The 22,334-nt window shown below is 43.4% G+C and overlaps 1 protein-coding gene across 2 annotated transcripts in view; it reads right to left on the bottom strand.

The window, feature by feature from the left end:
• Window positions 1–22,334, bottom strand: part of IDH3B (isocitrate dehydrogenase (NAD(+)) 3 non-catalytic subunit beta) — a 149,500-nt gene that overhangs the window by 18,671 nt on the left and 108,495 nt on the right. Inside the window, exon 12 of one of the 2 annotated variants that reach the window (XM_078678736.1) lies at window positions 16,985–18,156. The exons of the other annotated variant lie outside the window; for it this stretch is intronic. Coding sequence (XP_078534862.1) covers window positions 18,067–18,156 — 90 coding nt within the window. The 3' untranslated portion in view covers window positions 16,985–18,066. Of the gene's footprint in view, window positions 1–16,984; window positions 18,157–22,334 lie in introns of those variants that run through there. 2 annotated transcript variants of the gene reach the window in all.

Below are 22,334 nucleotides of genomic sequence, written 5' to 3'. Positions count from 1 at the left end.
CCCTGGCATTGCACAGAAACAACCATTCGTAGGATTGTATCTGGTGCCCTACGGATCTTAGGTGAGGAAAACCCCTTCCGTCTTGTTCTACTCGACCCATCAAGTGACATTCAGCCCCAATGATCAACAAATGTTTCTTCTCACTCTTTAAATCCGAATGGAGATCAGTGGTTCTGTTCCAAGATGGTTTAAATCATGGCGAGCACGCAGATGTCAAGGTTGGCACTGCCACATCTGACCCTGTGACTGTCGCCTATGGAGCCCTCGGGGGCCCATCGTTGCCCTATTACCTTTTCAACTTCAATTTGAAGCTCCCTGACACATCTAATAATTATCCAATAGTTTTGTTTTTAATCAGTATGCAGAAGGCATACAAACGGCCCCCGGTTCTAGCATGGGGGGTGGGGGAGCTCTTTTGTCCTCCTAGAGTTGCTCTGTCCCCCTATTCCCCCATTTGCAAGCAGAAAAACATATTTTGTTTCCCTTCATTGATTCACCTGGCCCTGAAACCTTGCTTTCTGATCCTAATTGTTTACTTTGAATAAAAACCATCAATGCCTGTGGGTGAGTCTCAGTAGAGGGGTGATGTTCGCGGGGCGGTGGCTATCATCACGCACTTGTGAAAAGCAGGGGTACCTGTGACACGCTCACTCCATCGAAAGAGGCCTGCAAGCTCCCATCACCCAGAACTAGAGAAACAACACATTGCCTGGAAATATGCGATTCTGCAGCCGCTGTTTCTTCACATGAATTATGGATTTACCACATAAACCATAATCTTCTATATAAGTTACAGACTTTAAATAAAAAAACGTTTCTGGTTCAGAGTGATCAAAAGTTACTAAAAGTGCAGCGACGCCTCTTCCTGCACAAGGGGAGGCCTTTGGCAAAGATGAACTGGTCACCCTTCAGTTGTTTATTGCTGTATTTGGGCCTCTCACTTTTTCTAATCAGGTGAAACCTTTGCACAGACAATGGTAAGAGGTTAAAAATAAATAAAGCATAATGACGTAATATTATCTTAAAATGTGCCATCTTGCGCTGCATAATTTGCCTTTTTTTGCTGCATTATTGAGTAAAACCAGCTGCATACATTGGTCCTGCCTTGCCACATAATTCTAGTATCCAGCATATGGCTGAGACAAGCGAATTGGATTTTACCATCCTAAGAGAAGTCCATACTAACACTGTATATCTTAGTTGTGGTTTCTTTTATTTTCTTCCTGTCGTGACACTATTCCTACTTTTTGACGTATATGAAAAAAAAAACACCTGCTCATGCCACATATTTTGACTTTCCTGAAGTGAAAAGACTTCTTCCAGCACAGGGACAGCCTGGGTAGGAACAGAGAAGTTTCTCGGTAAACTAAGACCAGTCCTCCGTGGCAGCACTGGCACCGCATACTGCCACCGTCCTGCCCACTCCCAGCCTCCAGAGGGGCCAGCCGAGTCTGCTGAGACAATCAGAAGCCACGGACACCACACATGAGCAGACAGACTGCTGCTGTAACTCCACAGGTCCTCAACATAGAAGATAAAACAGTGGGCTAATGCACTTGCTGCTGAGATGTTCTTTCAATCCGTGGAGTCATAAGTTCACATGCTGTTACTCAGCCTTTCGCTTCTGACAGAGTGGGACAGGAAGTGCAGGAAAAACACTTGTAGGTCTAAGCTGCTCGGGGTCGCTGATCTGGATTCACAGCACACTTCTGGGATTGTGTTGTTTTTGGTACATTTCGAAAGGTAGTGAGTATAGCCCACAAAGGCCACTAATGTTGTCAGATGTCCTGAAAAGCCAATGTCCTCAGTTTTGCAACTGTGGTTCCAAAGGGCAGCAAACACGATAAAAATATAGAATATTTACAGGAGGAAGTGATGGGGCAGAGAGAGGAAAAATAGAGGGTAAATACAGGAGATTGTCGGGATAGAAAAATGATGGTAAGGAATAAAATGAAAGATGAGACAATAGTCAGGTAAGGAAAGAGGTGAAAGAAATAAGAGGAAAGTAGTAGGTGTGACAGGAAAGTAGTAGGTGTGACAGGAAAGTAGTAGGTGTGACAGGAAAGTAGTAGGTGTGACAGGAAAGTAGTAGGTGTGACAGGAAAGTAGTAGGTGTGACAGGAAAGTAGTAGGTGTAAGGGAAAAGTTCCACAACGGCGGAGTAGAGAGGAATAGGAAAGTGATGTGCATCATAAAGTAGACACGGTGATGAAGATGGATTCAAGAGTAGATGAAGGAGGAAAATGGAGACAGATGGACCAGGAGAATGATGAGCAAAGTGGGTGATGGGAATAGGGTGAAAGGTAGGCCTGCACTGAGAAAAGGATGAGAGGAGGGCTGACACCGGATTAGAAGGATAAGAAAGGAAGGTATTCTGAGAGCAGGGTGATGAGCAAAGGCTAAATTGTGGTGAGGAAGAGAATGAGTGTGGAGGAGAAGAGTGGTAAAACAGAAGGGAGTGGAGAGTGATGTGTGGGCAGGGTGATGGAGACAAAGAGGCTGATGGGAATAGGAAAGACTGGTGGGATAGCAAGAGAATTCAGAAGAGAGTTCAGTTTTGAGGCACTCGCAGTAGCTGTGAAGTTCCCTTTAAAGCGCATTCTACTCAAAGTACTGACAGCTGAACACCAGTCCAATTCTTAACCTTAGGAGCTGTACTCTTTGCACAGTGCGCAGCTCAGTGAGCTAAGATAGACCGTGCTCAAGCTTGTGATTAATGGAGATGCCTAAACTTGAGCGGTGTACCTTCGAGGTCTATTGACCCGGATACTAATACAGATGATGGTTTCTGTTCTGCATACCCACTAAGCCGAAGGACCTAAGCTAGTACTTACATACACCATTAAGTGTCTTTTTGAAGGTGTATCCCTTCCTTCTTGTCCTGAGAAAGACCCAATTCCAAGGCACATATGGGTCGAAACATCAACACTGAAATAAATTATGAGGTTGATGTAGAATGCCTGTTACAGGGCCAAATGCGCAGTTGACGAATTGTCCGTTTTTGATTAACTTTGAATATAGTAGTTCACAAGCTGTTATTGTTGTAATATATGTTGTACATTGTTCTGTAGTAATCTTACCGTGTGGAACACCCATATATCAAAAGCTTGATTGGGATACCAACAGACTAAAGGGCGCTCAACCTTGTTACTATCTGGGATACCTGTGTATATAAATGTTATAGAATGGTGCCTCTAGAAGTATGATGCGTATCCAACATCAACAACTCTCAAAATTGAAAGCTACTAAACTCTACAATAACCTCTGAGCACACATATCACCAAAACAGTCTGTAAATATAGATGAATATTCCAGGCAAGAGTCATTTTTCTCAAACACCAATTAGAGAAAAAAGAAAATTGTCCATAAATCAAAAATGGATGTGTCGTTCTTGTCGTTTATTTTCTTGCTTCAGTACTCCAAATGATGATACAAACAACAGCCAACACGTGTTTCGTCGTGTACAAAATAAACACACTGACTTCTTCAGGGCTATCTATTCGCAGTTCCTTAAACTCTTCGATCAATGTTACCAGCAGTTACGATTGAGTTTCATTATTGCTTGCATCCCTGGGGTATAGGAAAGTAGTAAATTGTATCCCTCGTATTATTTCTCCTTCCTATGGCGATAATGTTATCACACGTCTTCCTTCTCAAGTGTGAGTATCAATTCCCCTGTCCCTACAGTCCAATTATATGTAGGCTGTAGACGGAGGTCGCTAACATCCAGATTCAATCTGCCCAGTTGTATCGCGGCCTCCAATTTCCATATATCTTCTCCTCGTCTCGGGCAGCAACTATCCTCGCTGTCCCTTCTTGGCGTACATATATCATTTTGTTGTCTTACAAATCCTTTATTATAGTGTGTTTTGGCTATGTGGTGTGTTGTTGTAAGTCACTACACAGTCTGTTAAGGAGGATTGTTGGACCCCTTACCAACTAAGCTGTTGTTAAAAATCCTTTCTATTACCTTCCCGGCAGAATCATTATGTAATTATATTAGAATGTCAGAGGCCATAAGACCCCAGATTTTAATATCAGACACGTAGTAGGTATGCAATTAGAGCTGCAGGGGCAAGGAATGAGTGTTGCATGACAATCTAGACAATCTGTTTAAGACACTACAGAACTGTAGTTACGGATAAGAAACATTTGTTCTCCAGCATAGAATCTTTTATAGATTCACAGGTTTGAACTAGGACTAACTAGAACTACAATAATAATCGTCGATGATTGAAATTAAACTCACCTTACTCAGACAAGTTCCAGAGTACAGGCTGTCCCGCTGTGGACTGGAGGTCCAGTGGTACTATATAAAGAGATGTCTGGTTAGCCACCTTGCTACCATACAGATGTCATGACTGGGCAATCAAGCAAAGCGTATCACTGTGGCAGCCAGAGGGGGCGGTAAGGGCAGAGATCCTTTGTGTAGGCCATTGCCATAAAGATATCCTGAAAGGTCAAGGGTATGCAAGCTAGGGAATCTGATAGTAAGGTTGGTGACAGAAACTGGATGGGAAGAAGGTATCATTTTCCTCTCCGTTGTCCCAGAGGTACTGATATAATTGCAATCCAACGCAATGATCAACTTACTGCCTTTAGGAATTTGACTTGCCAGGTGTATCGCAGTGCAGCGGCTAAGACAATTAAGAGGGTTGAGTTTCTAGATTAAAACATAAAATTCTTCCTCCAAAAAATCCAGCACCCAAACTAAGTCCCTCCCCCCAAGTGAAGTCAATGGCGGTACTCACAGGGTCCTAAAGTCTCAGTGTTCAAGTCAATGGTGTCTGGAGTTATTCAGAGATTAATTCATGTGTTGCTTATTCTTCATCTCTTTGATACAGGAGCAGATGCAGCATTAGGCTGCATTATGAAGACAACCAGGAGTGCATAGCTTTAGGGGCACATTTCTCAGAAACTCCTGGTACATTTCAGAATTTCAAAGCCAATGCCCAAAAACTTAAAATGATACATTAGACTCCAAGGTGCCCAACCAAAACTGGAAATGACACAGACATAAAGCGGTTTATTAACACTCATGATACCAACAAAAAATAATAATTTTCGTAGGTTCAGCCCTTTTCGGGGTTTCTTCTTTGACTCTCTAGGAATCCATCCTCTTTTCGCCACCCTAGACGTGCTTCTGTTAACTCTAGAGATGCCCCACGGTAGTAGATTTGAATTCATTCATTAACAATCTGTGACTGTGCAGTTTCAGAAGCATTGATGGTTTAAAAGGCGAACTGTTTCACCATTGCTCTGTAATGCACGGAGTTGTAGGGTTACTTAACATTAAACTCTTTGAGCCCTGTGGAAAGTTGCTTCTAAAAACTTCTACTATCTTTGTCCTGTCTGGCTTCACCTTTTGCATGTTGGAATGGTTGTTCGTGGAGTTGTGCAATGTGCACAGTGGATGCCACAACTTTATTGAAATCATCTTGTGTAAAAAAAAAATGGTTCAAAGTTCAGATATCTTTTTCTAGAAAGGGAGTGTTGAGATGGAACAGGTCCCCTGGATGGCCATGGGGAGAGTGTACCCATCCCATACCAAGTTTCCGGTGGTTTCTGTTTTGTGGCCTCAGCACACAAAATAATTGTGTGTGTGTTGGAGGCTCACTGAAACATGAAATGTGACCTACCGCAGGGCTTTGTATAATGGAGGGAAGCATCGTGTGTATCCGCTTTTTACTTAGCATGACTGTTGTCAGCTCACAGGGATGTGGAGGATTGAAGGTGGCCGCAGCAACATATTATAGTGAAAGGAGGACTGATCTATTTGCGGCTACACTACGGCACGGAGCGCTGTGCTTTTACTGAAAATTACGGATTTGCTCACTTCAAAGCAAGGATACTGGACTCACTCGCAGTCTAAAGCGTGTGGGATGGAATTAGCACCACATGAGAAGTTGCTACCAATGACATTGAAGCCTTGAGAAAGTTGCGGAACGATTTCCCAGTTTGTGCGACGAAACACGTGTTGGCTGATCAGAAAGAAAAGAATAAAAGAAAGAGAAGATTTCTGAAACTGTGTTTATAGTTTGTGTATACTTGCAATGGTGTTTAATATTACTCTACCTATGTGTGCTGTGGATTTTGTGAATAGTGACAGGAAACGCCGTTTTAAAATTTACTTGTCAGGTAGATTCACCAATTGGCCTCTCCCGTTTAAAATTGATCTGCCAGTCCTCTGCAACCAGGTCCTTCGCTCCATTCATGTGAAATATGGAAGGAGCGTGCATGATCACCAACCGTATGTGCAGTGCGATGTGCGTGGGGCCTGTATGCTGCACACGAGTGGTATCAAAGATGGGGTGGAGAGAGCCTGCCACGCAACAATGTACACTGCAGGTTCCCCCCAAAGCATCCCTGAGATCATTTGTAGTGGACCAGACTCTAGGCTGGAGAGTATATAGGAGGATCCCTTTGAAGTGTAGGGAAAGTCCTTGCCCGATCCTGATATTTTTTTTTCAGATCTCTTATCCTCAAGAAGTTGGGAGACACTTACCGGATAAACCCTCTCTCTTTTTTCTGTTTTTGGGTTTTCCATCACAGGGTGCTCCCATCCACACCCACATTCCTGCTGACTCTAGAGGACAAAGTGTGTGGCCTGACCGGTGTATGAAGAGTACACAAAAAGTCAGGAACTGCGTGAAACTAATTCAAGTGCACCAACTCTTGAATACAGAAGAGTAAGAAAACAGTTTAAGTGTGAGACAGAAGCCTCCAGGCTTTGTGTCAGGATTTCTCAGCAACGATTACCAAGAACTCCATACCAGTGGAGAGTAACAAAGAATTTTGAGTCCCAGAATGGGGTTCCTGAAACCCTTTCCCCCTATACCAGGTTTGGGAACAGGAACCTGGAATTTCTGCATCCTGCCAGGAGCACGGTCTCAAAACTACCTTGAAGGTAGGGCACACAATGACTCCCGGAGAGAGATTTTGGAGTTATCCCTGAAGCAAGGAAAGGTTGCTAAGAGGAGCAAGGGTCCATAGGGTTGAGGAGGAGCATCTGGCTAGTCATAGCCCAGGGCAGGATTTCTACTGCCAAGTTGGTGGGAAAGCCTTGTGACCCTGGTCATCTCTGCAGCATGCGCAGGAGCAGAGCAACTTGCTCCACAAACCTCCGTTTTTGGAGAACATTCAAACCATCCTAACCAGCCCACAGAGAGTGGCGGAAGGCAAGCACAGGAGAGGGGAGTGACTTCCAAGGAAAGATTACCAGAAGAATGGGCCAGTCACTGCTTGGTGATAGAGAAATTTGAAACTGCAATCGTCTCACCCAAAAACACCACTGCTTTCTTGTTTGGGGTCTACATTTGTTTTGGTGGCAGGCTTGGGCCAGAGGAAGACTCAGCAGAGGAGACCTCCCTTCTCCCAGCCACATCATACGAGTACAACTTTGGTTGACTTGTGTCTGCTCTCCCGCTTAAATCAGTGGTTCAGGAAGTAGTCGTAGGAGACGGCGGGACGGAGTTAGGTCAGACACAACCCCTCTTCACAGAACGAATGCAGGGGCATCCACCAGAGAAAGCCGAGTTCCCACCCCCGCTCCTGAACACTATGGACACGCGGTGACTGAACTGTTAAAGGCACACTGTGCATCTGAGATAGTGTGAGTGAAAACAGTCAGACACAGGAGCAGCTTAAACTGTAATATTTAGACAAACCATACATTTCCAATTCAAATATTGCTTGGCCAGCCCAGGAGGAAGAGACAAGTTAAAAGAGATTGTACACCATCAGATCTTTGGACAGGTGGATGTTTTCCCCCCCTAAATTTATTGAGTTCCACATAAAATATTGGAGTACCAGACAGTAGTACCGACCCACCAAGTTAATTGCACCTATTTCTAACCCCAATGTAATATATAGTATTTAGTTGTGTCCAGTGATTAAAGCTCTTCTATTCTTAAGTACATGCACTGGTTGGAAATGATTGACTGTTATTAAATGTCTCACTTAGGAAACTGGACTTTTCCACCCTGAGAGTAAAATGCTAACGAGCCATACTTGGTGCTTAGTTGTGAGTTCCACAGACAGGTACAGCCCCAGGCATCATGGTAAAAGGCTCTCATTCTTACAGTCTGAATCAAACAGCTCTGCCTGCCCTGGAGCTCGCACTGGGAGCAAAGTGCCTCTTTCGGTTCATACACATTCCACATTAAAAAAAACTCTTGTTAGATAATGTCATTGAGAGACTAAAATAGTAGGATTGAATTCACACTTTTACTGAAGAACCAGGGATTTAAAACAAGCACAGGCCGAAGGTACCGGCCGCCTGGGCAGCGGGCGGTACTAGGGAAGCACGTATCCCTCTAGCATGAGTGAGATCCAGATTAGAGCTTCTCTCACTTCAAGAACCTATGAAGAAATGTAGAAATCCTTGTCTGGGCATGCCTGTGTGCCCAAGCTCCTCTGGGAATCCTTACATGGTTTATTCTACTCTGCCCACTGTACAAGACTGCGAGAAAACCTTGGCTGTTCCTCCATTCGGGATATTCAAGTTCAGACCAGTCACTGATGCACCTAGATTAAGTTATCCTGCTGAGAGCTCTGGCTGTACTTTTTTTGTTACAAAATATTGTCTGCTCAGCTTCAGCAGTTTATTCTGCAATGCATCTGCATTTTCCCAGAGATGGAAACATGATGTGGGGTAACTGCAAGAATTGCTGACTGTGAAGGTGGGGGATTAGGTTCGATTCTCGGCGCCCGCTCAACATCCTTTGCTTCTGGGCAAATCACTCCATATTTCCATGCCTACAAAGTATTAATGCGTCCTTGTGTAATGTCACTGGTGCTTATACCTTCGGGTCGAGTATGTGCTCTATAACACTGCAAAACGAGCATTTGCAATGTATTCAGGCTTGCATTTCTGAAAATTAGAGCTATTGGCGTTGTACATTGCAATGTTTTTAGCTTATTTTCTTTGTTCGCAAGACAAGCATCTGCAATGCAATACGTCTTGCATTTACGCGAGTTTGAGCTATTGGCATTGTAAGTGACAATGCCTTTTATTTCTGTTTTGGTATTTAAAACATAAATAAAAGGCATTGTCATATACAATGCCAATAGCCCAAACTCGCGTAAATGCGAGACCAATTGCATTGCAAATGCTTGTTTAAAGATCCACCTGTCCTCAAGGATACAGGGATGTTGACCGGATTCTAAAGAGACTGCATTCCTCTGCTAAACCTTTGTCAGTAGTGGTTACACAAATTAAAATACAATGAACTCCATTTTCCAGCAGGAGAAAATGAAGTAAAAGGAACATCTCACTATATGCACTGGGAAATGTTTTAAACTTGAGTTGGCAATCTGAGGATATAGGCTTACTTCTAGACACTGTGTATACCCCATTTAAAATTGTGAATGGGCATTTTATATTAGTGGCAGCCTCATCCCCATGGTTTAGATAGTTTCAGAACCTCTGGTAGCTTTCTTGCCACTTGCACCGCTTATGAGGAAGCAGGCCTACTCACTGGAGATCTTCGTAAGGTTGAGGAGCCTTGGGCCTACAGCACAATATCCTTGGTGCTACAACATCAACTGTTGCATGGCTAAACACTTATAAGGTCCCAAAGGTGAGATCTATTGGCTATGCCAATGCTTGTTATTATATGCCGCTATGTGTTATTCTTGAGTACACCATGTAAAATCATCATAATAACGGCTTTCTCTGCAATTAGCTTATCAGAGTGAATAAGAACTACACCCTATGAATGATCATCACACATCCCTCACCAATTACCCTAATACCCTCTCACGGTGTAATCCTTGTTATTATTAATGTTTTGGTTTGTCGCCCGCTCATGTAATAACCATACATATCTGTGGACCCAACCTCAAACAGCATCCCTCCAAGCAGCCGGCCTCTCAGTTCCTGCCAAATTAAGGTGAGTTTTTATACATTTCTTCCTTAGTGTCTTTCCTGAACAGGTGGGAGCTCACTTGCTCAGGCACCAGTGTTTGCAACACAACATTGCAAACAATGCTAACACTGGAAGCACTGCAGAAGTGCATGTGTGTGACTTTACACCAAGTGTGCCACAGTAGCTGCATCTTGTTATAGGCCATCCTGCAGCTACTACTAATTAATATTCAGCAAGACAATCACTAGTTTCCTTTGTAAATCAGAAGATGTTTTAACTTTGTACACACAAGTCACTTAATAGGCTTACAATAAAAAAGCCAATAAAATGTTGTTTATTTTGTGGACTCAATTTCAGACTGACTGTACTTATTTCACGTAAAAGTACACAACATATGCCAACGCAATGCACAAACAAAGACTTTGTTAACATGCGGCAAGGCCTGGAACGTAGACCTAATACTATCATAACGGAGTGTGCTCCCCATGACACCACTCAACCCCAAAGGTAAAACTGGTTTAAGTGAGGGGTCAGAGTGCAGAGACCGTTTGTAATAATGCATCGGCTGACCCTGCGGACACAGCTGCTATGTTATGAGGATCTGTGCAGTGCACCATTCACCCAAGAGGGTATCAGGGGCTTGAGCAGGTGCGTAGGCTCTGGTCCGCACAGCGTTTGTCGAAGATCCAGGTCTTCGGCTTCTTGGAGAATTCGAGAAGCGAGGAGGAGGCTCTGATGTGTTGAGGGAGGTCTCAAGAAGTGAGGAGGAGGCTCTGAGGTGTTGAGGGAGGTCTCAAGAAGTGAGGAGGAGGCTCTGGTGTGTTGAGGGAGGTCTCAAGAAGGGAGGAGGAGGCTATGAGGTGTTGAGGGAGGTCTCAAGAAGAGAGGAGGAGGCTCTGGTGTGTTGAGGGAGGTCTCAAGAAGCGAGGAGGAGGCTCTGAGGTGTTGAGGGAGGTCTCAAGAAGTGAGGAGGAGGCTCTGGTGTGTTGAGGGAGGTCTCAAGAAGTGAGGAGGAGGCTCTGGTGTGTTGAGGGAGGTCTCAAGAAGTGAGGAGGAGGCTCTGATGTGTTGAGGGAGGTCTCAAGAAGGGAGGAGGAGGCTCTAAGGTGTTGAGGGAGGTCTCAAGAAGGGAGGAGGAGGCTCTGAGGTGTTGAGGGAGGTCTCAAGAAGTGAGGAGGAGGCTCTGGTGTGTTGAGGGAGGTCTCAAGAAGTGAGGAGGAGGCTCTGATGTGTCGAGGGAGGTCTCAAGAAGAACGGAGGAGGCTCGGGTGTGTTGAGGGAGGTCTCAAAAAGGGAGGAGGAGGCTCTAAGGTGTTGAGGGAGGTCACAAGAAGGGAGGAGGAGGCTCTGAGGTGTTGAGGGAGGTCTCAAGCAGTGAGGAGGAGGCTCTGGTGTGTCGAGGGAGGTCTCAAGAAGTGAGTGACGAGGTGGCTCTGATGTGTAGAGGGAGGTCTCAAGAAGTGAGGAGGAGGCTCTGGTGTGTTGAGGGAGGTCTCAAGAAGTGAGGAGGAGGCTCTGATGTGTTGAGGGAGGTCTCAAGAAGGGAGGAGGAGGCTCTAAGGTGTTGAGGGAGGTCTCAAGAAGGGAGGAGGAGGCCCTGAGGTGTTAAGGGAGGTCTCAAGAAGTGAGGAGGAGGCTCTGGTGTGTTGAGGGAGGTCTCAAGAAGTGAGGAGGAGGCTCTGATGTGTCGAGGGAGGTCTCAAGAAGAACGGAGTAGGCTCGGGTGTGTTGAGGGAGGTCTCAAAAAGGGAGGAGTAGGCTCTAAGGTGTTGAGGGAAGTCACAAGAAGGGAGGAGGAGGCTCTGAGGTGTTGAGGGAGGTCTCAAGAAGTGAAGAGGAGGCTCTGGTGTGTTGAGCAGGTCTCAAGAAGTGAGGAGGAGGCTCTGATGTGTCGAGGGAGGTCTCAAGAAGCAAGGAGGAGGCTCTGATGTGTTGAGGGAGGTCTCAAGAAGTGAGGAGGAGGCTCTGAGGTGTTGAGGGAGGTCTCAAGAAGTGAAGAGGAGGCTCTGGTGTGTTGAGCAGGTCTCAAGAAGTGAGGAGGAGGCTCTGATGTGTCGATGGAGGTCTCAAGAAGCAAGGAGGAGGCTCTGATGTGTAGAGGGAGGTCTCAAGAAGCAAGGAGGAGGCTCTGATGTGTAGAGGGAGGTCTCAAGAAGTGAGTGACGAGGTGGCTCTGATGTGTAGAGGGAGGTCTCAAGAAGCAAGGAGGAGGCTCTGGTGTGTTGAGGAAGGTCTCAAAAAGCGAGGAGGAGGATGTGTTGTGGAACTTGCGTTGTTCCAGATTTTGGGTGCAAATAGTGTAATGCACTATTGGCCATTCACTCTGGTACAGTGAAGCACCCACACATATACAACAGCCACATTACTAACACATGAAAATAGGTGAGGGAGCCCAGTAATGGAGGACTGGATGGACCTTTAACGGGAAGAGCCGCGAGGCAGGATCCATACGCAGGTGCAGGTAGAAGCTGGAGGGACAGATCAGTGAGCTGCCACAAGTCTTGTTAGAATCCTACGAAGACCAACTCAGCCCTCCATCCTCCTGAACCTAGCCTCACTGAGTATCATGAATGGGTAGTCTGTTATTCACACACAGGAACAGAAGAAGGGCGGAACAAAGCGTTTTTATATATTTAAATATATGAGCCCCCTGGACTATAAGCATGCTGCCACCACTATGAGACACCTCAGAGCCTGGAATGAGGGGGCAAGAGCCAGTGTCACTCAAAGCACTGTGGCTGAGCACAAAGTCACATCGATGGGGCCTCCAAATGGCTCACGATTGTCTAGCTCACTGTGGGAAGAACATTGGACAGACTGGAAAAACACACAGAGCGGACTGTACAGGGTTTCCAGGCCACAGACAGGAAGTTCATCCCAGCTCTAACTGGGGGAGAAGGTGCTGTGGGCGAGGAGACCTTTTCTCAAGGCCCTTTCCTGGGCAGGTATCTAGGCAGGGCTTTGAACTTCACAACACTTGACACAGCGGAGGACCAGGGCTGTGGGGCTGCTCTACAAGCGGGATTGGATGGACAGTAGTTTAATTATAGAAAGGGACACTGAAGGCATCCACTGTGGCGGGCGAGAGACAGGGAGAGCTTTATCCTCAAGAGATTTCCTCATTTTTAAAGCAAGTTCTAGGTCTCTAGCCCTTTCTTTACTTTTACGTTTTACCACCGAAGATAGAAACCACCACATTTGGTAGGAACTCAATCGCCATGGAACTTGTCCTAAATTGTGAAGCATTAAAGAGCTCTACTCTGTGTTTACCACCAAGGTCTTCATAAATGGGGATGACAAAATTCATAATAGGTGAAAGAAAATCCAGCCAGCAGAAATAAAAATTCAACAAGCACTGACAAATCTAAATAGTTACGTCATTTGTATTGTGTGAACATTCTTTTTAATTCTCATTAACACAACAGCTGCACCAACCTACACCATACAAAGTCACATCACACCACTCCCCACTACAACACACATTACACTGTAACACATCATCACAATGGACCATACCAAATGCTATGATACATACCACAGTTCACCATGCTACATCTGACTGCACAGTAGCACATCACTTTACATTAGAATGTAACACCCTTAACCATGCCACAAACATCAATAAAATATTACTGCCTGCCCATCACCACATCTCTCAATAAAACAAACTACATCATACAACACCCCAACATGCACAGAACCATGCAAGCCCACTCAATACATTTCACGTTTTCAACACACCTACACCACACCATTATATCCCCATAACGCTATACTAAGCAGATCACCACAATACGCCATTCCATCGAACACCACATCCTCCATAACATATCACATCCCAATACAACAATCCATGCACGACAACGCGTCACACAACCTAACACAATATCATACTATATTACAACCACAAGGGCCAAAGTTTGCCTTATTCTGATGCTGGACAATGAAGGACGGCACAAAAGAAACATAAAGACATTGACATGCGCAGTGTATCCCAAATGCAAAGCCTATGCCACAATACACATCTCTCTTCTATGCATACTGGAGAACAAACAGATACATTGAATGGAGGAGGCACGTGGCTGCAGTGAAAATGGAATGAAATGGGGAGCACTCGAGTAGCTCACAGGCAGGAAGTTAGTTATTTCAGTTGTGCCCTAGCTTTATGTCACCATATCATTTATTGTGACAGAGAATGCATAAGGTTCTCAGACTGTGCCTCTGTGTCTGGGGACCTCCATTCTAGGTACCTCCAGTCCAGCATCACCTCAGTAATCAGTGTGCTCACTTCAGGAGGACGTCAGCATTCGGCAATCAGGTAACCTTTACTATACCTATCCGCAGATTCCTCACCTTGTGAATGTACAGCCCCGAGCGCCAGACTGAATATGGAAACTTTTGCGCTCTCAACAATAGCTCTTCAGCGCTGCCAGAAGGCGTCAGGCGGCTTCATCTTCCCTGGATGTGACATCATCATGATATAGCAAAATATCTGCGCTGTATCATCGTTTCCAATAAAGAGCCACTTTAATTGGTGATTCACAAATGATAAATATTAACACTCATTTCCATTTATAATATAGTTTTATCAGTAAAGCTGTAGGTCTGTGCAAAGTTAGTGGACATTTCAATGGAAATGTGCTGTCTGTAAAGGACAGTGCACTACCAAACAATGCTCTATTTGCATTATAACATCACCCCTCATGTATTAAAGGTGGGTGGGTCGTAAACGTTTATCATTCTAAAGAAAGTGGGCCGTGGGCTCCGAAAAGTTTGGGAACCACTGCCTTGACATAGGGCGCCAACTGGCACGTTGGCATCACTTCACAGGATTTTCTGTGCCTCATTGATGGAGGCCCAGAGCTCGTCTCGATATATCACCAATGAAATTATTCGGTATTTCAAAAGCACATATATCAAAATGCCAACTCCTAAGGTCTCAGGATATAAACCCTGTTGACGCTGTCACAAGAAAAGGTCTTTATCTGACTCACAAAATGTGTGTGTGGTGTCTTGGATGCAACTACGACCCCTTGGCCTGCAACGGTTACTTCATAATGCACCCACAGTCCCAGATGAAGCAGCAGGCAAGAAGACACCACAGCCACAAGTAACCCCACAGGGAACCGCCTCACGGGATCTTCACAGAAAAAGTGCACAAAATGTCATAGGAATGAAAGTCCTCCCCTCTTCCAAGGACAAGGTTCTACTCCTGCGGTTGTTTTTGACTTTTGGCTGCGCCATGCCCATTACCCGACACTGGGCTCTGTACACAGGGGACTGATTAACCTCAACCACACTGAAGAGAATTACATCTCAGACCCATTACAAGCTGGGTTAAGACAATGAGTCTGGAACACACACAATCTTGAATGGTCTTCCATTCGCGGTGGACAACAGCAGAACTGAGGTCCTAAATTCATAGCTCCATCCGCATGTTTCAATACCCTTGGTCGAGCTTCTCTACCTTCACTTTTGTCAGAGCTTGGGGTTGGAGGGTAAGCGTTTGATTGGTTATGTGCTTTTCTATCAGGGATAACTCAGATCACCATGCTGCTACATTTAGGTTTGACCTGAGTGTCGTTCAGGGCTCTCGTCAGACTACATACTTTACTAAGTACTTCAGACGGCTACTAAAGGTGATTAATTCCTTTGGAATCAACCTCAGAATTACATAGCTAACCCAACTGCTCTTCAGGTTGCCTGCTAATGAAGAGGAAAAAAACTGTTTAATTGCTTGTACTCAGGAAATCGATCAAAGGATATACATGAGTTAGCTAAAGGTGACACTAACTAAAGCCAAGAGCTTGCCTTGTTCAAGAAGTGCCCTGATCCATTAAGATCTGACCGGACATTTTGGGGGACGGCCCATCCGAGTTACAATCGGCTTGACAATTAATGCAGATTCATAAATGGCATCCATTGAGGTTAAAATTGGGTTTTCTATCTGATGAAATTATGGAAAACGTATTTTAAGAAGCTAGGACTATACCATCTAGGCTGTATCAGCTCTCAACTTCTCCGGGTTGGACAACTCAATTTGTGCCGATCTTAGAATTCAGAAGTTTCTCAGTCTGCTTCTGCAGTGATGTGGCAGCAAGGCTGTCAAGGTCATATTTCCACAGCCATCACACTGCCTACCAGTTCAAGAAAGGTTTAGTTTTAAATCTCAAGCCATAGTTCAACCACCTATCCATATGAAAGACCTTTGTTTTCTCCAAAAGATATTTCAGCTATATCTCCTCCCAAGAGCTAGCTCTGCACAGGTGCTCAGATTCTGTTCCAAGTTTAGTAAGGCTTGGGCAGGGCGTCAACTCTCCTCACTGTTAGCAGGACAGGATTGGAATGCACATCAGCACAACAAGGAACAGGAATATTTCTTCCATATCAGGAAGTGACTTAACATGACATTGCTCCCATCTCTGTTAACTAGCTCATGTGTTGACTTTGTAAACCTCAGCGGCTAGCCCTACTACAACTGGACTGGATAGCTGCATGAGTGTATGTAGTATCAGCAGGGTCGGGAAAATTCTTGTGGTGAAAATCAGACGCTGTCTCTTATGGGATACCTTAACCTAACATATCACAGTACAGCCAGAAGTCATATGTTTCTCTTTGGCAAGCCAAAGGAAGCTTTCAGGAACTGATGTCTCACCTTAGTCACATACAGGCATAACAACAATAGCTTTGGCATATATGGCATTAAAATGTCTTTGCAGCAAAACCTACAAAAATACACAAGCATGGAATAAAAACAGAAAAGAGGACTGCAAAGGAAAGTGCCAGCAGGATGAGAAACCAGCTAAAGATTAAGGAAGGGAGCAACAACGAACTGAAACAGAAAATAGCAGGAGAAAAGAGCAAATCACATGAAGGAACAGATAAAAATGGAATCCAAGAAAGACATTCTTAAAGAGTAAATAAATGAAGGCGCAAAAATGACACAGGAGGAATTAAACAGACATGAGATTAGGTACAAGAAGACGCAAAACATGTGGCAGCAAGAGATAGTAAAAGGGTAAACAGCAGAGGTACTGGGGATGAAAGATCATTTCTTGGGAGAATAATGATGAGAATGAAAAGGACATATGGAAAATATAAACCATACAAAGGGAAAGCTTTGAAAATATTTATTTAATAATACAAAATATTTTAATAAATATATGCGCTGGAGTGCTCCAGATTGGTTTTCATCAGATATTCACTTGAATCTCTAGATGAGCAAGCGTCATATTGTGGCAACGAGGAGTGTCATATTGTGGTCTCTCACTCTAAAACCACGTGAACAAGAGCATGTTTGTGCGTTATAAACATCTCTCATGCTAACACTACACTGCACATGGAATGGTTTTCTAATGCCTTTGGTTTGCTTTAAACGAACATGTTGCAAAGAATAGAAGTATTGCATTAAGCCCTCTCTTTGGAAATTGAATTCCTTGTGCAATTTCAAGCAGCGATAACTTACCCTGTCAGAAAATTGTTAAGCACTGACCAGTGGCCAGCGACCAAAATATAGTGAGAACATTCGGGTCCTACATCAGCAACTTGAAAACTATGGAGATTATACAAAAAAACAAAAAGGAGCTAAAGCAACTTTAACAAAAATACCAACACAACAACCAATCCTGAAGGGGACGGCGTTGAGAAATGGAATCAGCAGCAACAAGAAAACTGACAACAAGACAAGCCCTGATATAAAGCAAGCCAGAAGACTAAATCATCGACAACAAGATGACAAACAAACACACCCTAAATGGCTGAAAGTCTGGACATTAAGTCAGTACTGGCAACTAGTTCTGGAGAGAAAAATCAGGAAAACAAAAAGATTTTAAACAGCACACTAAGCAAGAATTTACATCAACAGGCTAAGCTTAAATGGAAACAAAATCAGCACTAACCGCATACAACATTCCAAGAGTGTCGTGGAACTAAATCAGCAATAACAGAAGAACAGACTACAAACTAATCCCCAGAGAGAAAGGGGAATAAGACATAAGGCCACAACTGGTGTAATGATGCAAAGAACAGTGTCTTGTACTGCAGGTCTATGAAGGCATGTCGAGGAGTTAACCGAAAGCAGAGGTGCAATGGTAGTGTTTAAACCAACAGCCCTAGAAAGCAGAAAACAAAGGGCAAACCAAGCAATTCCCCATGAAATCTCAGGGTAGAAGGAGAAAATACTTTTGATTACAGGAAGTTAATATTTGAAACTGCGATTCAGATTGTCAACCACAGCGTTCATGAAGTCCGAGGTGGTGGAATAACCGCCCATGTCGCGTGTCCGTACCTATAGCAAAAAGAAAAGGCAGCACAAACAACAAATACGGAAAGAAAAGAAATGAAAATTTGAATGCAACAAAACTGAAAAGGTGATAAATTATAAAATAAAAGATTAAATGAAAATAAGATGAATAGCAGAATAAAAAAAACTGCAAATGATATATTTGATAACAGTTGTCATGATACTAAAATCAAAAAAATATGTTAACGTGGTAAAATCCTTCACTTATTTTGAAAACCGCTCCACTCACACTGAATACTTTATAATAATAGTAGGCTTCAGTTTTCCTATTTCTATTACTTAAAAAACCAATCATAGCATTTTTAACGCAATTTTAGGTAAAACAATGTAACGCAAATGTACATTTTGCTTTAATACATTAAATATTAAAATGATATATTTGCCAGACCTATGACTCTGGATTTTTTTGTAATACACTGCAATATTTGGACAAAGGCTTTACACATTTTTATCACATTAACTCTAGTCGTCTTTGAGTATTGAACCCAGAACCATCTCTGAATAACACCCATCAATGTCCTGGCATTGTTGTTTTCCTGAATGATGACACCAGTATGATTGTGGGGCTGCTTTATGCTGAAAAATGGATCTTTTAAAGAATATCCCATTGTACGCTGCTCCTCAGACTATATCCACCTTCATTCTCACTCTGGGTGAATGAACCTGGATGGCTTATAAATGGCATCACAGAGGCACCTGTTGATTAATTGCTAATTCATGTAATCAGAAGGCTCTTTGGCTCCCAAACTGGATTTTGCTTTGGAAGACTGGCCTCCAAATGGGCCTCACATTTTGAAGGAACTGTGAATATTTCACTTTCAAGTTTAAAAAAGTGTACAATGGCCCTTCGATGATCAGAACGCTTAAGTGAGCTCGACAGCCTAGGTGCCTTTAGGCTCGCCGCATCAGGCTTCGCTCCCTGTATGGACTGGACTCAAGAAGGTCCCGATACATCCTGCGAGGCATCCTGGAGTGCCCTGCTCTAAGCCCTGAACATCACTGCTTTCTGAAATGAGCATCTTCTCTGTTCCTACACCCAGGTTTTAGATTCTTGTAGGCCAGATACTCTGTTGAGCTATACTTGCAGTTCTTTTAAAAATATATATGGTATATCAAGGAGTTAGACTGTTTGCCTTTGTTTTAAGCAGATGAATGATTTATGTAAATTAGAAATACTGGGATTGTTTTAAGACATTGGAGGGGTCAGTTTCTAAAGGGCATAAAATATTGCTGGGCATTGACATGGTTAATTAGGTGAATATTTATATGAAACAAAGGCTGCAGCACAGTTGAACTGTGTATTGTTAGTTAACAGCTGTTAATGCTCTCGTTGATGTGATTTTCGAATTTATTTGAGTTTTGAGCTTATTTGAGTTCAGGCAGCCTTATCACAATTATGTTATGTTACAGAACTATGTATATTTAAAAAAAATGCCTACCTGATAACGAAGTTCCTGGTATCAAAATGTATACTAAAATACAACATCATTTTGCAAAATTGGTCTCAGATTTGTTCTTGAGTGTCTGTCTATCTTATTGTCTCTGTGAGTACAACAAATGCTGGACACTACCCCTCTGATAAACCTAAACTAGTTGCCCATACTACCACAAAAGAAAGCATTTATTGTTAACATTTTTGCCACTGCAAACCAATAAGGGCTGCCTGGACTCTTTATAAAGTGTACCTTGTTTTGGTCCACTATATAAAGAGCCAGCTTCCTACAGTTAATAACCCCATCTTTTGGTCACCCCCTCCAGGAGACCTTTTGGACACCCTATTCTTGACCCAAAGGTCAGCCTTCTTCCCAAACTCCTGGGAAAAAATCAAATCTAGGTCCATCAAGTATTGATGCAACTTGTCAGAAGTTTAGGTACACAACAGATGCTGCTCTTTCAAAAGTTCAGGTACACAACAGCTGCTGCTCTTTCATAGTTAAATTATAAAGCCCATCATAATCTTGCACCGGACTTCCATTCAACCAACCACCTACAGCTAGATTCATCATAGTCCTGTTTTGCGAGTCTGTAATAGCGATTCATAAGGAATCGCTATTACGGACTTGCAAAACGGGATTCATGTAGGAATTGCAAAAAATATTGCGATTCCTACATCTTCCTTATTTGCGATTACCAAATTGCTAATCGCAAATAAGGAATAACTCCCCATTCATTCCTATGGGCCTACAGGCCTACAGGCCCATAGGAATGAATGGGGAGTTATTCCTTATTTGCGATTAGCAATTTGCTAATCGCAAATAAGGATGCGATTTCAAGGGTGGCAGGGGTGTCCAAAGGACACCCTGTAGCACTCCTGAAATGAAAATTTACACAGGTGTTGCGCACACACATGTCCAAAGGACATGTGTGTGTGTAACATGCAACTAAGAAAAATGCACTAAAGTGCTTTTTTCTATTTTTTCGCTATTTACCACGAAGTCCGACTTCGTGGTAAATAGTTGCCAAATATTGCGAATTCGCAATTTAAAATTAGTTAATGAATTGCATTTAAGGAATCTCAAATAGAGATTCCTTAAATGCATTTCCTCGCACAATTGCGAATTCTATAATAGCGATTATTGCATTTGGGATGATGAATCCCAAATGCAATAATTGCGCTTGCAAAGGGCCGGATTCTCATAATCTGGCCCTTTGCGAGCCGATTTTCGTTTCATGAATCTGGCTGCTAGTGTTTTGACTGAAAAGCCTACAAAATCAACCCAGAACTGACTCAAGGTTTTCTGAGTCTACCTGAACTAAATTCTATACTTCACAGTGGTGAGTCCAAAGCCCTCAATTGGGATTCCCTTCATGAGGTCATGTGACTCAGCATCTGTCTCATTATGTGTCAGGAGTCTATCCTGACACATAAAGCTTCTAGAGAGCCCCCAACATTTTGGCTTAGTTTCCCCATCTTATAAACCCTCTAAAAGGTTTTGAACCATTTGGTGAGATCATCACCTTCTACATATTTTGAGACCATCCCTTTGGGGAATTTAGGGTCAAAAGTTCCACCCTTCTCCCTAGTTCAGATTGTGTTGCCACCAGAGATGGGCACTAGGCCCATCTCAGCTATAGCTTCTTCTATGGCTAAGATTTTAGCCCCGAGGGCTACTCTCCTAGCTAGTGTTTGAAGATCAGGGTTTTCATCTTCTACTCCTTCTGGGGTACTGGTACTCCCAATAGGAGTACTATCTGTAGGGGTATCTGAGGAATCATTATACTCACCCACAGCACCATCCCCTGTAGGGTAAGAGTTTTCTTCTATTGCTAGGGCCCTATATTGTTTGGCAAGTAACTCCTGGAGATTGCCATTGGGCCTAAATCCACTAGGGCACATGTCACAAGCTTTACAGAGGCTCTAAAGTTGTCCTAACTTATGGTGTTTGTGGGGAGCCAGGTTGAGCTCCTGGCTAGTACCCTCGATATCAGACATGTTGGGACAATTCGAAAAGATTTTAAGGTTTGTCTAGGATACTTTTTAATTTCCAATGCAATAGGACTGGGGCACTTAACCAAAGCCCTAATAGTTGAAAAATAAAAATGTAGAAAAAAGAACAAAATAACTGGAAAAAAATCTTTTTTTAAATACATTTTTCGCTAATGTCAATTGTGGATTTACTCCGAGGAGTCACCTATTGACCAAGTGGTATCAGCAAATTCAAAGTCTTGTATCCCACCTCTGACTCAAGGGTAGGAAGCTAGCACTCTATATGGTGCATCAAAACAAGGTACACTGTGTAGAGAGTCTAGCCAACCCGTATTGGTTTACAGAGCACAAGTAACAAACCCAAACGCTCTCTTTTGTAATAGTGTGGGCGAGCAGTTTAGGCTTATCCGAGGGTAGTTTTAAGCATTTGCTGCACTCACAGAGGCAATAAATGAGACAAAAAATCAGAGACCTATTTTAGAAAACTAACACATTTTTATATATATATTTCAACACCAAGAACTTCGTTATCCAGTGCATACTTTTCAAGATATTGATTTTTGCAGTTAAGAAAAAAGGTACACTTCCATGCGTCTTTACACAGTAAAGCGTTCCTATAGGAAAAAAGGCAAATCTTCATACGTTTCCTTGGAATATGTTTACCGGGGTCCAATTCAGGGGTTAAGGTGGTAGGGGCCAAGGTCCAAAGAACCACCAGCAGTTAATCTTTACCTGC

This window comes from Lissotriton helveticus, chromosome 2_2, assembly GCF_964261635.1.
Source record: "Lissotriton helveticus chromosome 2_2, aLisHel1.1, whole genome shotgun sequence".
Taxonomy (NCBI): domain Eukaryota; kingdom Metazoa; phylum Chordata; class Amphibia; order Caudata; family Salamandridae; genus Lissotriton; species Lissotriton helveticus.
Note: the sequence above shows the minus strand (reverse complement) of the source record. Positions and strands in the feature narration are given on the sequence as shown.